The 18269-nt window shown below is 44.7% G+C and overlaps 2 protein-coding genes across 5 annotated transcripts in view; one reads left to right on the top strand and one right to left on the bottom strand.

Annotated features, from left to right (window-relative positions):
* Positions 1-591: 591 nt before the first annotated feature.
* On the bottom strand, positions 592-17224 carry ZBTB26 (zinc finger and BTB domain containing 26). Of its 3 annotated transcripts, none has more exons than XM_077283505.1 (2): positions 17092-17224; positions 592-2753 (listed from the first exon to the last, which is right to left on the bottom strand). In XM_077283505.1, exon 2 carries the CDS (start codon positions 2688-2690, stop codon positions 1428-1430), a length of 1263 nt encoding a protein of 420 aa, XP_077139620.1. In that variant the 5' UTR covers positions 2691-2753; positions 17092-17224; the 3' UTR covers positions 592-1427. The 3 variants fall into 3 exon arrangements, with proteins under 3 accessions (XP_077139620.1, XP_077139622.1, XP_077139621.1); XM_077283507.1 differs by lacking the exon at positions 17092-17224 and adding an exon at positions 16865-17002 and having other exon boundaries at positions 598-2753; XM_077283506.1 differs by lacking the exon at positions 17092-17224 and adding an exon at positions 3531-3638 and having other exon boundaries at positions 598-2753.
* FBXO4 (F-box protein 4) overlaps positions 16911-18269 on the top strand; it is a 61963-nt gene continuing 60604 nt past the window's right edge. For both annotated transcript variants that reach the window (XM_077283500.1, XM_077283501.1), the window contains exon 1: positions 16911-17228. In XM_077283500.1, the coding sequence (XP_077139615.1) occupies positions 16911-17228 (318 nt within the window). The remainder of the gene's footprint in view (positions 17229-18269) is intronic.

The following is an 18269-nucleotide window of genomic DNA, read 5'->3' as shown; positions in this document are numbered from 1 at the left end:
GTTACTGATCCCGGATAGCTGTGAGCACCACCCTGTGGTCGGCGCTCACAGCACACCTGCATTTCTGCTACATAGCAGCGAACATCAGATCGCTGCTATGTAGAAGAGACGATCGTGTTGTGCCAGCTTCTAGCCTCCCATGAAAGCTATTGAAGCATGGCAAAAGTAAAAAAAAATAAAAATATGTGAAAAAAATAAAAAATATAAAAGTTTAAATCACCCCCCTTTCGCCCCAATCAAAATAAATCAATAAAAAAATAAATAAATCATCAAACCTACACATATTTGGTATCGCCGTGTTAAGAATCGCCCGATCTATCAATAAAAAAAACCATTAACCTGATCGCTAAACGGCGTAGCGAGAAAAAAAAAATTGAAACGCCAGAATTACGTTTTTTTGGTCGCCACGACATTGCATTAAAATGCAATAATGGGCGATCAAAAGAACGTATCTGCACCAAAATGGTATAATTAAAAACGCCAGCTCGACATGCAAAAAATAAGCCCTCAACCGACCCCAGATCATGAAAAATGGAGACGCTACGAGTATGGGAAAATGGTGCAATTTTTTTATTTTTTTAAATTTTTTTTAGCAAAGTTTGGAATTTTTTTTCACCACTTAGGTAAAAAATAACCTAGTCATGTTAGGTGTCTATGAACTCGTACTGACCTGGAGAATCATATCGGCTGATCAGTTTTAGCGTTTAGTGAACCTAGCAAAAAAGCCAAACAAAACACAAGTGTGGGACTGCACTTTTTTTGCAATTTCACTTGGAATTTTTTTCCCGTTTTCTAGTACCCTACATGGTAAAACCAATGATGTTTTTCAAAAGTACAACTCGTCCCGCAAAAAATAAGCCCTCACATGGCCAAATTGACGGAAAAATAAAAAAGTTATGGCTCTGGGAAGGAGGGGAGCGAAAAACGAACACGGAAAATCCCAAGGTCATGAAGGGGTTAAAATTAACCCACCCTTAAAATTATAGACTGTTCATGTCAGTGGGCAAACTTACAAAATCAGCAAGGGATCCAATACTTATTTCCTCCACTGTATATGACTATCACGTATGGAAGCACCCTTGGCCATTTTTCTTTATTAGTATTTACTCCCCCCCCCCCCCCCCCCAACAATGGGCATAGTGCCTGTTCATAGTGACAGGAGTACGCCGACACCGGCTATGACCGGGGCTAGTAGAAAATCTACACTACACGGATCAGAATACCAAGATGCCGACTAACAGTTCTGGATGATGTAGGACTGCAAAATACCATGAAATATTAAAAAGTATAGCTGCCTAGAAGTTACTATTAAGTCACTCAGTTTTCGCTTTATAAAATGCCAATGCATTCTCATTATAAAACGTCTCTTGGGGTCACAACGGTTTGCTAAAATGTGGGCACCACACACACACACGACCGATGTCCATCTATACTGAATCCAAGCCCACCCCTATTCCAGAGGGGTCTACCACTGCGCAGACGTCGTTTAGTTGGGCATGGGCACCGGCAAAAGAGTCGAAGTCCAGACTCACGTCCTGGCTGTTCCTCTCGTGGGCATTGTCAAAGCTGTTTTTACCGTGCAGCTGCTTTAGGTGCTTCCGCAGCACGGGCTTATGTGCAAACACCATATCGCAGTAGTTGCATTTGTGCGGCTTGTCTCCGCTGTGCAGGTTGAGGTGGTCCTGCAAAGAGCACTTCTGAGAGAACGTTTTGCCACATATCTTACACTGGAAAGGCTTGATGCCCGCATGGACCCGCATGTGCCTGTGCAAGTTGCCCTTCTGCGTAAAGGTTTTCCCGCAGAGTAAACACATAAAGAGCTTGTGCATTTTCAAGTGGTTGGCGTAGTTTTCCAAATGGCGGAACACTCGGGTACATTTAGGACACTGGTGATGCCACTGCAGGGTCTTGTCCAAAATCCTATTGCTGGGACCATAAAGTTCTTTAGGTGCCGGTCCCATGTTGTCACTGCTGTTGTCGGACACTGTGTAGTTGTGTGCCGGATTGTTGTCCGTCTCCCCGGCTCGGTTTTCTACAGTGGAGTTTATGAGAGAGTGCTGCGGCTCCAACGTCTGTTCAGAAGACATGAACTGGCTTTGGCTGACTTTGGCTTTGTTGCTGGACATGTCACCAATAGACTCCACCTTGACGATCTGGATGTCGTCGTTGTGCGAGCTGTCGTCAGAGTTGGTGGTCGCTGGGGAATCCGGTTGGAGAGTATCCTCCACCTCCTCATCCGGCTCCGCGACCTCCAGGGCTTCTGTAGTTTCCTCCTCCTCATTCTTTGGCTCCGCTGCTTCCCTGGGTTTAATAAACTTCCACAAGGCCTGAGTGCATCGTTCCACGACGTGGCTCATCTGCAGAAAGCTGGCTGCTGTTAGGTAGTTAACCAGCTCCATCTCTGGAAATTCCAGGACCCCGGTGTAACAGGACAGAAGAAGGTGCTTCCCGGCCTCGGAGTTCTGGAGGATCGAGATGTGCACTTCTTGGGCATCACTTAAGTGAAACTGGTCCCGTAAATAAGGAGAACCGGCTGCCAACACCACCTTGTGCCCCGGCACCTCCACATCATCGATGTACACAGTGACGTCACAGAACTTGTTCTGCTCTCTCAGCGCGTTCATCCTCCCCAGCATGGAGTCCCCATGGTTGTCCAGCTGGAAGTGGAGCAGTCCAGATCGGTCACACATCCTTACACTTCTGCTTGTGAAACCTATGCAGCAATTCTACACATCATCTTCAGAGCGGGACATCTGAGAAACAGAGAAAAACAGTAATTTAGCATAAAAAGCACGTTACGTTATATGACAGCATCACCTCCGCATCCAGGACTGGAATTGGGAGCAGATCCATCAAAAAAACGTATGCAATCATTTTACTAGTGTAAAGCTACAAATAGACATAATTCTGCCCAGCGGAGGGCACAGGAGCAGCCCATGCACGCTCTTACATGCAATGACCATGGTACACAGACGGAAGAGGCCCCTGTGCAAGAACAATGTATGGGCCCTTCAGTCCAATAGCTCCTCATAATGCACAATTATGGTGACTATGGCCCCCTTACCCCTTGGGTACGTTGTTAGTCAGAGGGAGGGGGCCTTCTCTTTACCCCTACCCTCCAGAATTGCAATGCAGAGTACACATGGGTTAAAATGACAGCCACAAATTATGAAGCACCCTGTGCCAGTTTTCTGGCATTAAAAAAATAAATTCGGTTGCGTTTTGCCGTGTTTGACGATGCATGCGTCGTTTGCGGCTTGGTGCGGTAAACGCTACATGTAGTAGTTTTAGAGGCGTCAATTTGCCGCCTAGAAACGTATGCGATTCCACAATAAAAAGAAAAAAATGCAATCGCACAGCCGCTATACGCCAGACCCTTTCTGCTCCAGGGGTATGAGTCGCACCATCTATGCCTTTTGTCAAAAAACAAACAAAAAAAAAAACCGCTACAGAGATTCTGCCTTGGTGCTGCTTTTGAAAAAACAACAATTTCACAATGGTATGCAAGAAGAAAGTGAAAGCGCACTCACCGGTTTGAATAATCAGAGCGGTTTATTCACATGAAGTCATGCGGTGCAGGGAGAGTTTGTGAATACAAAACGGATGACAGCTGTTTCGTGCTAGGTGTGCACTTCAACAGATCCAATGGCGAGTGAAAGGGAGGGGGGCCTTTTAACTGAACAGCCTTGGGGCCCCTCCCATTGTTCACTTCGTCATAATGGACAATTAGCCACTATCCGGAGAAAAAAAAGTGAAACAGTGATGATTAAAACAAGATAAAAACATTTAACGGGTGATGAAAAACACCGGATTACGTACCGGTAATGCTCTTTTATAGAGCCACGACAGCACCCACTGAGAGAGGGGATCCGCCCCTAGGAACAGGAAACCCTACGGAGAGATAAAAGGGGCGGTCCCCCTCGCTCCCACAGTTTGGGTTACAGAGATTGCGAGGAACCGCCCACCAGTATTAGTAGGCAATTCTATATTATCATTTAATCTTATACTACTAATATTTACAAGAACCAATCACCCTTATTTGTGCTCATATGCAAACTAATATATATAAGGGAGGGAAGTGAAGGGGTGCTGTCGTGGCTCTATAAAAGAGCATTACCGGTACGTAATCCGGTGTTTTCTCTTCGCCACGACAGCACCCACTGAGAGACTTTCAGAGATAGTTATTTGGGGGGGATTATCGTGTTAAGAACCGATCTACCGAAACACAGGTCAGTGGAGGCAGATAAATCTAATCTGTAGTGACTATAGAAGGTAGTAGGAGACGACCAGGTTGCGGCCTTACATATGAGTTCTATTGGAACTTCTGCTCGCTCTGCCCAGGATGATGCTATTATCGCCCGGGTGGAATGTGCCTTTATAGTCTCAGGTGGATCTTCCCCTTTAGACGAATAGGCCAGGTATATCGCCTCCCGAATCCATCGGGATAATGTGCCTTTCGTAACACCAGCTCCTTTCCTCTGACCCTGGAAGGAAACAAAGAGAGCCCTGCTCTTCCTCCAGGCGCTAGTTCTGTCTAGATAGGTTATTACAGCCCTCCTCACATCTAAAGTATGGTATTTTTCTTCTTCCTGATTTGTAGGATTATTATAGAAGGTAGGAAGAAGAATTTCCTGAGACCTATGGAATTTGGTACTCATTTTAGGTAAGTAGGAAGGGTCTGTCTTTAGGACAATCCTATCTGGCAATATTGACATAAATGGAGGATCTACTGATAGCGCCTGTATGTCACTTACCCTTCTTGCCGATACTAAGGCAACAAGAAGAGCTGTTTTGAGGGAGACATGTTTAATGTGAGCAGAATGTAGAGGCTCGAACGGGTGATTTGTTAAGGCTTCAAGGACCAGATTAACATCCCAAGGAGGTGAGTTGGGAATATGGACTGGTTCTGCTCTCTGGCAGGCTGAGATGAATCTGGATATCCATCTATCTCCTGCAACATTGTGACTATACAAAGCCCCTAGCGCTGAAACTTGCACTTTCAAGGTGTTAACTGAAAGGCCTAAATCACGTCCTTTTTGGAGAAATTCAAGAATAATAGGGACTGGAATTTCATTTGACAGGGCTGAGGGATAGAGGCTTAAAAATTTTTTCCATACTTTTACATAGATCGATGTAGTGGATCTTTTTCTACTCAGCAATAGGGTATCAATTACTTTATCAGAGAAGCCCCTTAGTTTTAACAGCTGCCTCTCAAATCCCAGGCTGTCAACCGTAGACCCTTCACATGAGGGTGGTTGAAGGGTCCCTGGAAAAGCAGATCTTGATTCTCTGGGAGAATCCATGGATCCGAGATGGACATGGCTCTGAGCAGGGAAAACCATGGTCTCTTTGGCCAGAATGGAGCGATCAATATCACATTCGCTCTGTCCTCTCTTATCTTCCTGATGACTGTTGGAAGAAGAATCATTGGGGGAAAGGCATATGCTTTCTGAAATGTCCATGGAATCTGGAGGGCGTCGAGAACATCGGGGTTGTCTGTTCGAAACATTGAGGCGAATGTTTTTACTTGCCTGTTGTCTCTTGTGGCAAAGAGATCTATGTCGGGTATACCCCATTTTATAGTTATCATACTGAATATCCGACGATTTAACACCCACTCCCCCTGATGGAGGGTATGACGACTGAGAAAGTCTGCTTTTGCGTTGTCTATCCCCCGGATATGTAGTGCTGATAAGGACAGAAGATGATTTTCGGCTATAGTCAAGATGTTTTCGGCTATAGACATGAGAGTGCCTGATCTCGTTCCGCCTTGATGGTTGACGTAAGCCACCGATGTCATGTTGTCTGAGAGCACCCTGGTATGTGTTCCGTGCAGCTGTGGGAGGAATTCACATAGGGCATGATAGATGGCTTTTAGTTCTTTTTTATTGGAGGAGTCGTCTAATTCCGTAACCGACCACAGCCCCTGGACAACCTGGTTCCCCAAGTGTGCCCCCCAACCATGAGGGCTGGCATCCGTAAAAATTATGTTTGAGGGTTTGACCTCCCAGGGAACCCCACTAACTAGATGATCTGGCTGTAGCCACCAGGTTAGGGATTGGACTACATCATTAGAAAGGGAAATCTTACCGTCTAATCGCCCTTTTAATTTTATCTCCTCATGTAAAATTGTATACTGTAAGCACCTCGAGTGGAACTGGGCCCACGGAACCGCTGGGATACATGACGTGAAGGAGCCAAGCAAGGACATGCCTTCCCGGAGGGAAATTATAGGTTTATCTAGTATGGACTGAACTTTATCCCTAATTGTTATCTGTTTAGATTCTGGGAGGAAACACTTTTGACTTACAGAATCTAATATAATTCCCAAAAATACCTGCCGGGTTGTCGGGATCAGTCTAGATTTTTCCCAATTTATTATCCATCCTAAGTTCTGTAAGGATGAGATCATATGACATAGTCTTTGCTGACATTGCGAGGTGGATTTTCCCACTACTAGCAGGTCGTCTAAGTACGGGATTATGAGTGTGTCTTTTAATCTTAGATAAGACATAACCTCTGACATTAGTTTAGTAAATACCCTTGGAGCAATTGATAGTCCAAAGGGCATTGCTGTGTACTGAAAGTGCCGTATACATCCATTTAATATAACCGCTACGCGGAGAAATTGTTGATGCTCTTTAAAGATTGGTAGATGGTAATACGCATCTTTTAAGTCCAGAACCGCCATAAAGCAATAGGGAAACAGGAGTTTTACGGTGGATCGAATGGATTCCATTTTAAAAGTTTGATTTTCTAGGAAGGTGTTCAGTTTTTTAAGATTTATGATGGTTCTGAATGATCCATCAGGTTTTGTGATTAGAAACAGCGGGGAATAGAACCCTTTCCCTTCCTGAAGAAATGGAACCTCCACCAAAACTCCTTTGGATAGCAGATTCATTACTTCTTGCTGTAATGCCTCCTGTTGAGACTGTGACTTTAAGGAAGTCAATAGAAATGAGTCCGAAGGGACTCGGGCAAATTTTAATTTTAAGCCAGAGGTGACGAGATTATTTGCCCAATTGTTCGAAGTTATTTTCCTCCATTGGTCTGAAAAAGAGGATAATCTACCTCCCACAGGTAGATCTGCTCTAACGGGGCTTGTCTTCAGATTTAAAAGGGCGCTTCCCAAAGAATGCACCTCTTTGTTTTGCGTCTCTAGGGGTCCAGCGATCTTGGTTTTTAAAATCTTTTCTTTTATTAAATATGGGCTTCCGGAACGCTTTCCTATAGAATGGAAGGTAATTATTATTAGGGAAGCCCTTCTTTCTTTCCCCCGCTTTAGATAGAATCTCGTCCAGTTTGGTACCAAACAGGTACTCACCCTGACATGGGAGGCCACATAACTTAGACTTTGTCTGTGGATCGCCTTTCCAGCCCTTAAGCCATAGGGCTCTGCGTGCCGCGTTTGTGAGACCTGCTGATTTGGCTGCCAAACGTATAGAATCGGCCGATGAATCCGCCAAAAAAGCTGTAGCCCCTCTAATTAAGGGTATAGAAGACAGCAGTTTGTCTCTGGAAAGACCACTTTTAAGGCCTTCCTCTAAGTCACTCAGCCAGACCAACATGGACCTAGCGGTGCATGTAGCAGAGATAGATGGTCTGAAGGCTCCCGTACACGACTCCCAGGCTCTTTTTAGTAGTGAGTCGGCTTTACGGTCTAACGGGTCCTGTAATGAGCCTGAATCCTCCACAGGTAGCAAAGATTTTTTAGATGTAGATGCTACCGCAGCGTCCACTTTTGGCGCTTTTGACCATGTCGAGAACTCTTCATCATTGAAGGGATACCGTCTCTTTGAGGATGGAGGTAACCCCCTTTGGCCCTGGCTTTCCCATTCTTTTTTAACTAAAGATTTTATTGCTGCTATCACCGGAAAAGAAGGCCTTTTCTTTTCCGATAAGCCAGCGAACATAATGTCCTGCTGTGTTCTGGGAATTTTAGAATCTTCGATACCCATCGTATTACACACGGACCTGACAAGGTTGTCAATACTATCCGTGGGAAAGCATGTATCCTGTTCCTCGTCCGAGGAAACATATTCGCAGGAGATGTCAGAGTCCGCTTTCTCCCTATCCGAAGATGGGTCAGATATAGGGGATTCATATCCTTTTTTACTTCTAGTATGTGGCTCTTTATCAGAACCTCGCAAGGCTTGTAACTCTTGCCTTATCATGAGCCTGATGTCCTCAGATTTAACTGAGGCTTCCTCCCGCAAGGCAGAAGCAATACATGATTTGCACAATCTCTTTTTATAACTATCCGGGAGAGGCTGGAGACATAATGCACACTGTTTGTGCTTCGTTTTCTCTGTTTTCTTTCCCTAAGTGTATAAAGGGAAAGGGAACACCAGTCAGCTTATGAGGGTAGAAGCACACTTACCCCAGTGAAGCTTTTACGGTACCGATTGACGAGGAGATTTAGGTGGAGAACCGGATTTCTTCCTGGAGGATCCGCTCTGTTTGGAGCGACTGCTGCTGCCCCGTGTACGTGGGGTAGCCGCGGTGTCTTCTATGGAGAGCATCGCAGGGGTCTGTGACGAATCCATTGTGGACACCGGGCGCTTGTGCCGGCGTCCTTTTACATGGGGGCCGCCATCTTCTTCCGGTTGAACCCGGAAGTGCTAACCACTTCCGGGTCGCGGCCATACTGTGTGCACTCGCGCTGTCACCGGCATCAGCGCGGGTGCCGTCCACCTCCTCCTCCGCCCGGAGTTTCAATTCAGGACTCCCGGGTAAATTGTGGAGCTCCACGCCGCCTGAGCGCTCGCCACGCTTACCTCTCCTCGGCGCTAGGTCCCGCAGACTGCCCGGATGGATTCCCATGAGCCAGGAACCCCTGCAGTTGTGGCCTCATGGCGTCTGCCAGCAGAGGGGGGAACTGAGAAGAGGACCCCCGACGCTGCATCCAGCCCTGGAGCCCTTGCCGTCCTCACAGGTAAACTGCGCAAGCGGCATCCAGGCTAGGCATCCTCTTCTCCGTGGATTCCCGTAGGAACAGGAAACCAAACTGTGGGAGCGAGGGGGACCGCCCCTTTTATCTCTCCGTAGGGTTTCCTGTTCCTAGGGGCGGATCCCCTCTCTCAGTGGGTGCTGTCGTGGCGAAGAGAAAATATCATTTAGTTAGAAATATACTGTAATACAACAACAATAGAACAGGAATTCTTTACAAAAAAACTGACATATCTACTCTGTCGTTGAACCCTATTGGTCCAGATGCATTCGCTCTTAATATCCACTTTGCTTCGTTGCGCAAAAGCATGCGATTTAAATTACCGCCATCCTGAGGTAGGGAAGTTTTCTCTATCCCTGCAAAACGAAGCATTTTTATATCCCCCCCCGTGTTGTTCATTCATATGTTTTATCAAACGGGGGACCCCTTTGCCAGTGCGCAATGATTTCAGGTGTTCTCTGAATCGGACAAACATTGGGCGAATTGTTTTCCCAATATAGAAGAAATCGCAAGGGCAATATAAAATATAAACCACATGGGTTGTTCTACATGAGATAAAATTGCGCACTGTGTGCGTTATTGGGCCGATTTTTAAGGTGGTCCCTGTTTGATGTTGGTCACAGTAATTACAATGCCCGCATCGGAAATTGCCTTTGGGTGCAGCATTTTGGAGCCAATTATCACGGGGTGAAGTTACCCGATTTCGAACTATTAAATCCCCTATGTTTTTACTGCGGCGGCAGGCAAAGAGGGGACCCTTTTCTGTCATTTCCTTCAACGCTGGATCTTGGCAAAGAATTTGCCAATTCTTTCGGATTGCTGTTCTGATTTGAGCGTCCATAGGACTATATTTAAAGCAAAAAACAAATTTTTTATCGTTTTTGGACGTTTTTCCTTTTTATATTATATGTTTTTACTCGTTCCAGAGCTGAATTCAAAACAGATTGAGGGTACCCTCTATCTCTGAACCTTCCATACAATTCTTGGGATTGTCTTTGAAAACTCACATCGTTGCTATTTATTCTTTTCACTCGCAGGAACTGGCTGTAAGGTAAGGCTTTTTTTACGTACATTGGGTGGGCGCTATTGAAATGTAACAAGGAATTGCAAGAAGAGGGTTTGCGATGTACTTCTGTGTGTAAATTACCATCGACTACTTTTAAACCTACATCTAAAAATGTTAGTTCTGTGTCTCCGAACTGATGGGTGAACTGCATATTCATGGTGTTGGACAGCGCCAGGTATTCCACAAACTGTGTGAAAGAGGCCTGGTCGCCGTCCCACACCACGAACATGTCGTCCACAAATCTCACATAGAATTTAATGTGCTTGAGGTATGGATTTTCCCTAGAATATATATACTTTTCTTCAAATACAGACAGGAAGAGGTTAGCCAGGGTACAGGAGACTGGTGTAGCCATGGCGGTACCCTCCACCTGTCTGTACCAAGTGTTATCGAATTGAAAGGTATTGTTTTTCAAAATAAAGGTCAAACCTTCACTTATGAATGATATAGTATTCGGGTCTGTAGGGGTACTTTTCAAAATTTCTTGGATTGCCCCCACACCCGCATCTTGTGGGATACGGGTGTAGAGGCTCTCCACATCTATTGATGCTAAGGAAAATCCCTCTTGCCAGTCAAAGTCACGCAGGGTCTTTAGAAAATGTTTAGTGTCCCTTATATAAGCCGGTGTATCACATAATAAGGGACGCAGGAGCCAATCTATATAAGCTGATAAGGGTTCCGTTATTGAACCCACCCCGGAGACAATAGGGCGTCCTGGCGGTTCCTCTAGAGACTTGTGGATTTTAGGTAAATGGTACCAATGCGGTTTTCTAGGAAATTCAGGAAAAAGTTTTTCCGCTTGTGTTTTGGACATGGTACCATTCTCCACAAAAACTCTCAAAAGGGAACGCAGTGAGTTCTGGATTTTAAAGGTGGGGTCCCCTTTTAATATTTCATAAGTTTTCTTGTCTGACAGTTGTTTCAAGGCTTCTTTAATATAAAGCTCTTTTTGCATGAGGACAGTATTACCACCTTTATCTGCTCTACGTACTATAATGTCCGGACGTTTTTGTATGTCCTTTATGGCTTCTAATTCTGCTGGTTTCAAATTAATACCGATTTTGTTATATAGTATTGCTTCCACGTCCTTGACTACTTGAGCCTCAAAGGCATCAATCAGATTTCCTGGAGACACCGGAGGGACATATGTGGATTTAACCCCTTTTCTAAAAGGCCCTGTTGGGGGTATTCTTGTACTTAGTGACAAATCACTGGTTAAACTAACCAATAACTCCGCCTCTTGCTGTATATTTTCAGCGGGATCCATTAATAATGAAAAGCCCAAAGGGCCCATTTTACAGGGTTGTTCTGCAGGAAATATTTTTTTCTCATTTTCATTTTGGTTTTTATTATTATCACTTGTTTTCTGTGTGAATGTTTTATGTAGGTGAATTTTTCTTACAGCCTTATACAAATCTATCTTGAAGTCCACTACATCAAAACCTTCAGGGAGGCAATAATTCAAACCCTTAGATAGGGCTGATATATGTGCCCCATTCAAAGGGAAGTCCGTTAAATTAATAACCAAATTCTTGTCATTCCCCGCTACTGCGGTCTCCATGAGACTTGTTTTCTCTTCCGTTCGTTGCAATTTGCGCCTTCTTTTTCCTCCACGCCGTGTCCTCCGTCTAAAGGGAGGGATGCTGTATCTGAGTAACGATTAACGACCGAAGTAGATGGTTCTGGCCTTACTCCTGTGTCTTCTCCAGCACTGGACTCAGAATCGGTGGTGAGGTAATCTTTTTTATTTTGATTTTTTCTCCAAGTATGGCTTCTTTTGGGAAAACTTTTTTTCTTAATATTTTTTTGAGGTTGGATATTTTTGTTCCAGGTGAATATTTTGCCGCTTTCGAAATCGTTGTTATCACGGATAAACTTGTCTTTTTATCTTTGTTTAATCTCATTTTGTAACAGCACCAGCTTCACATCCAATTTTTTATTTACTGTGGACCATTGTGTTTCCGATAATCTTGTTTTTAGTTCGTCCATAGTTTTGTTCAATTCCAATTTCGTGGATTCATAATTTATTATATTTTGTTTTAAAACCAATTGCAAAAGATCCTGTGAACATTTCAAGAGAATTTTCTCCCATTCCTTTCTAAAACTCGTTGTCTTTAAACTGGGACATTTCTTTCTGCATTCTTAGACCGCGTGGTACTCTTCCACATTCAATATACGACTGTAGAGAGTTATTTGTCCACTTTTTTCGGAGTGTGAAACACAAGAAGATATACTATCATTTAGTACTAAAACTTTGGAGTATAAACTGTTTAATACCGCGGAGAGGGAAGTAAACCTTTTCTGGACAAATAACTCTCTACATACATACAGCATCCCTCCCTTTAGACGGAGGACACGGCGTGGAGGAAAAAGAAGGCGCAAATTGCAACGAACGGAAGAGAAAAAAAGTCTCATGGAGACCGCAGTAGCGGGGAATGACAAGAATTTGGTTATTAATTTAACGGACTTCCCTTTGAATGGGGCACATATATCAGCCCTATCTAAGGGTTTGAATTATTGCCTCCCTGAAGGTTTTGATGTAGTGGACTTCAAGATAGATTTGTATAAGGCTGTAAGAAAAATTCACCTACATAAAACATTCACACAGAAAACAAGTGATAATAATAAAAACCAAAATGAAAATGAGAAAAAAATATTTCCTGCAGAACAACCCTGTAAAATGGGCCCTTTGGGCTTTTCATTATTAATGGATCCCGCTGAAAATATACAGCAAGAGGCGGAGTTATTGGTTAGTTTAACCAGTGATTTGTCACTAAGTACAAGAATACCCCCAACAGGGCCTTTTAGAAAAGGGGTTAAATCCACATATGTCCCTCCGGTGTCTCCAGGAAATCTGATTGATGCCTTTGAGGCTCAAGTAGTCAAGGACGTGGAAGCAATACTATATAACAAAATCGGTATTAATTTGAAACCAGCAGAATTAGAAGCCATAAAGGACATACAAAAACGTCCGGACATTATAGTACGTAGAGCAGATAAAGGTGGTAATACTGTCCTCATGCAAAAAGAGCTTTATATTAAAGAAGCCTTGAAACAACTGTCAGACAAGAAAACTTATGAAATATTAAAAGGGGACCCCACCTTTAAAATCCAGAACTCACTGCGTTCCCTTTTGAGAGTTTTTGTGGAGAATGGTACCATGTCCAAAACACAAGCGGAAAAACTTTTTCCTGAATTTCCTAGAAAACCGCATTGGTACCATTTACCTAAAATCCACAAGTCTCTAGAGGAACCGCCAGGACGCCCTATTGTCTCCGGGGTGGGTTCAATAACGGAACCCTTATCAGCTTATATAGATTGGCTCCTGCGTCCCTTATTATGTGATACACCGGCTTATATAAGGGACACTAAACATTTTCTAAAGACCCTGCGTGACTTTGACTGGCAAGAGGGATTTTCCTTAGCATCAATAGATGTGGAGAGCCTCTACACCCGTATCCCACAAGATGCGGGTGTGGGGGCAATCCAAGAAATTTTGAAAAGTACCCCTACAGACCCGAATACTATATCATTCATAAGTGAAGGTTTGACCTTTATTTTGAAAAACAATACCTTTCAATTCGATAACACTTGGTACAGACAGGTGGAGGGTACCGCCATGGCTACACCAGTCTCCTGTACCCTGGCTAACCTCTTCCTGTCTGTATTTGAAGAAAAGTATATATATTCTAGGGAAAATCCATACCTCAAGCACATTAAATTCTATGTGAGATTTGTGGACGACATGTTCGTGGTGTGGGACGGCGACCAGGCCTCTTTCACACAGTTTGTGGAATACCTGGCGCTGTCCAACACCATGAATATGCAGTTCACCCATCAGTTCGGAGACACAGAACTAACATTTTTAGATGTAGGTTTAAAAGTAGTCGATGGTAATTTACACACAGAAGTACATCGCAAACCCTCTTCTTGCAATTCCTTGTTACATTTCAATAGCGCCCACCCAATGTACGTAAAAAAAGCCTTACCTTACAGCCAGTTCCTGCGAGTGAAAAGAATAAATAGCAACGATGTGAGTTTTCAAAGACAATCCCAAGAATTGTATGGAAGGTTCAGAGATAGAGGGTACCCTCAATCTGTTTTGAATTCAGCTCTGGAACGAGTAAAAACATATAATATAAAAAGGAAAAACGTCCAAAAACGATAAAAAATTTGTTTTTTGCTTTAAATATAGTCCTATGGACGCTCAAATCAGAACAGCAATCCGAAAGAATTGGCAAATTCTTTGCCAAGATCCAGCGTTGAAGGAAATGACAGAAAAGGGTCCCCTCTTTGTCTGCCGCCGCAGTAAAAACATAGGGGATTTAATAGTTCGAAATCGGGTAACTTCACCCCGTGATAATTGGCTCCAAAATGCTGCACCCAAAGGCAATTTCCGATGCGGGCATTGTAATTACTGTGACCAACATCAAACAGGGACCACCTTAAAAATCGGCCCAATAACGCACACAGTGCGCAATTTTATCTCATGTAGAACAACCCATGTGGTTTATATTTTATATTGCCCTTGCGATTTCTTCTATATTGGGAAAACAATTCGCCCAATGTTTGTCCGATTCAGAGAACACCTGAAATCATTGCGCACTGGCAAAGGGGTCCCCCGTTTGATAAAACATATGAATGAACAACACGGGGGGGGATATAAAAATGCTTCATTTTGCAGGGATAGAGAAAACTTCCCTACCTCAGGATGGCGGTAATTTAAATCGCATGCTTTTGCGCAACGAAGCAAAGTGGATATTAAGAGCGAATGCATCTGGACCAATAGGGTTCAACGACAGAGTAGATATGTCAGTTTTTTTGTAAAGAATTCCTGTTCTATTGTTATTGTATTACAGTATATTTCTTCCTAAATGATATTTTTCATCACCCGTTAAATGTTTTTATCTTGTTTTAATCATCACTGTTTCACTTTTTTTTCCCTGGATAGTGGCTAATTGTCCATTATGACGAAGTGAACAATGGGAGGGGCCCCAAGGCTGTTCAGTTAAAAGGCCCCCCTCCCTTTCACTCGCCATTGGATCTGTTGAAGTGCACACCTAGCACGAAACAGCTGTCATCCGTTTTGTATTCATAAACTCTCCCTGCACCGCATGACTTCATGTGAATAAACCGCTCTGATTATTCAAACCGGTGAGTGCGCTTTCACTTTCTTCTTGCATACCATTGTGAAACGTATGCGATTGTTAGTGCTAGGAATGCGGCAAAAACACGCATTACAGTCTATGGGAACGCATGCGTACACATGTCTTTGCGTACGCATGCGTTTGATGCGCTTGCGTTCTTCGGACTGCGCATGTCCAGGAACTGATTTAGACATGCCCATTAAAGACACACCCTCCTGGAAATATCAAACGCATGCGCATAAAAAGCGCAAACATGTAAAAACGCATGCAAACGCTGCGTTTTTTTTTAAATATCATGTGTAAGCTGATGCGGATAAAAAACGCTGCGTAATCAGACGTTTGCATGCGGTTGCGGACAATATGCTGCAGACTTAACCGCAAATGTGAAACTAGCCTTAGGAGCAGAAAAACCGCCAACAGCATCAGAGGCCCCACGTACATACTACAGATTACTGCAGAGATCAGCTGGCATGCAATTCAGTCTGGGCTGCCAACATGCCCCAAATCAAATAAGAAGCACATGCCCCCAGTACTGCTCAGATTACAGGGTTAATTATGATATAGTTAGAAATCGGGGAGGGAAGTCACTGATCCCTGCGGATACGGCCAGTGATCTAGAGAACGAGGAATCTGGGAACCAGATCTTCAGCGCCTTGTCTCGGATGATGGGGAGAAGGATATGCTGGACCTCTGCTCCATGTACTGTCCACTGTGCTCCTCGGCTCCATTCCCAGGTTTCGGAGCCCCGTTCTTGTGATTGGGGGACTGCCAGTGATCAGGAAAGTTATTTTGGCAATAACCCTCAAAATGTGATATTCTCAAATTGCAAGCTCTACCCCATCCATGGGATAAAGTCCTGCCCCCCCCCCCCCATGGATCTAGTGTAAATGGAGCTCCATTCATTCTTATGGGAGTGGTGAAGAGCAGGTGAGCACTGAGCCATCTCCGGCAACACCGATACATTCACATGGGGTATGCCAGATCAGTGGGGATCCCGGCAGACAGACCCCCAGGATTCAGGGAGTTATCCCCTATACTTTTATATGGGGCCAACCCTTAAATCCAGGAAGTAACTGTCCCCAATACGCCTCGTAGGCTGCGCCAAAGCTACCGGTACACAAGTCCTTGTACAGATGAAGAGAAAGCTGGATTATCTCCCCCTTCCCCACATTTGTTTCCTAGAATATTTTTTAATTTATTTATTCTCTTATTTATGTAATTTATAAAAGCTACCATTGTAAAAATAAAATAAAATCAAAAACCATGTAAGGCTCTGTTCACACATTGCAGTTTTGTATGCAAAGCATGCAAAGTACGAGAAAGAGCAAAAACGCGGCCTGTGAACATAGGCTAGAGTGGATGGGGAAACTGACAGACCCCGAGACGTGGGGCCGAGCAACAATTATTGGAGGTTTCCTCGGGGCTTCGATGGCTTTTAGCTACAACACTAATACAGCTGCTTACAATCTGGATTATTTAGGAAAATGTAGGAGAAAAAAAAAAACAAACACGGCGCTGCGGCCACCGGACGCTCAGGGACGGGGAGGACGACACGTTTTGTTACTAAAAAGAAAAAATATTATATATAAAAAACAAAACAAAACCGCAGGTCAGTAACGCATCTCATATTCCTCCCTCCATAAAAGCCGCATGTCTCCCGGATGACGTCACACAGCACCACAGACCAATATGGAGACTAACCCCTGCGGTCCTGGAAGGGTTAATCCGGACAGACAGGTCGGGACTCATGTCCTGGGGGTCGCAGCCGGGGTCCTCAGCAGCAGACATGGCTGCGCCCCCCACTATAATGGAGGCGGTCTCCTGTGAGGATTCCCTTAGTGACTGGCAGACTGCCGCCGCCGCCGGGACACCGAGCGCCCTCACTAAAGGACCCCCCGGGGAGCGCCTCACCCGCACCCAGCACTCACCGACAAGGAGCGCCCGACGTCACGTACAAACACCGTACACGCCAGGACCTAGCGGACTGAGAAGGACCTTTGATGATGTCATCAGCACGTGCTCGGTCACGTGTGTAGGAGGAGCCAGGAGCCTGCAGCCAAGGGAGGTGCGAGGTGTGGTGTGGATTGTTATAGCGTAGATAGCAGCGTCATATCTCAGGAGGACGGAGGAGAGTCCGCGGTGTCAGCGGGAAATACAGCGCCACATGTACCTCTATATACCGCCTGCACCGAGTGCTCTATATATACACAGCGCCACATGTACCTCTATATACCGCCTGCACCGAGTGCGCTATATATACACAGCACCACATGTACCTCTATATACCGCCTGCACCGAGTGCGCTATATATACACAGCACCACATGTACCTCTATATACCGCCTGCACCGAGTGCGCTATATATACACAGCACCACATGTACCTCTATATACCGCCTGCACCGAGTGCGCTATATATACACAGCGCCACATGTACCTCTATATACCGCCTGCACCGAGTGCTCTATATATACACAGCGCCACATGTACCTCTATATACCACCTGCACCGAGTGCGCTATACACAGCGCCACATGTACCTCTATATACCGCCTGCACCGAGTGCGCTATATATACACAGCACCACATGTACCTCTATATACCGCCTGCACCGAGTGCTCTATACACAGCGCCACATGTACCTCTATATACCGCCTGCACCGTGTGCTCTATATATACACAGCGCCACATGTACCTCTATATACCGCCTGCACCGTGTGCTCTATATATATACAGCGCCACATGTACCTCTATATACCGCCTGCACCGTGTGCGCTATATATATACACAGCGCCACATGTACCTCTATATACCGCCTGCACCGAGTGCTCTATATATACACAGCACCACATGTACCTCTATATACCACCTGCGCCGTGTGCTCTATATATACACAGCACCACATGTACCTCTATATACCGCCTGCACCGAGTGCGCTATATATACACAGCACCACATGTACCTCTATATACCGCCTGCACCGAGTGCTCTATATATACACAGCACCACATGTACCTCTATATACCGCCTGCACCGAGTGCTCTATATATACACAGCTGTACACTGAGTGCTCTATATATACACAGCACCACATGTACCTCTATATACC

Source organism: Ranitomeya variabilis, chromosome 2, assembly GCF_051348905.1.
Source record: "Ranitomeya variabilis isolate aRanVar5 chromosome 2, aRanVar5.hap1, whole genome shotgun sequence".
Taxonomy (NCBI): Eukaryota; Metazoa; Chordata; class Amphibia; order Anura; family Dendrobatidae; genus Ranitomeya; species Ranitomeya variabilis.
The sequence above is the reverse complement of the archived record's forward strand: the minus strand, read 5'-3'. Positions and strand labels throughout refer to the sequence as shown.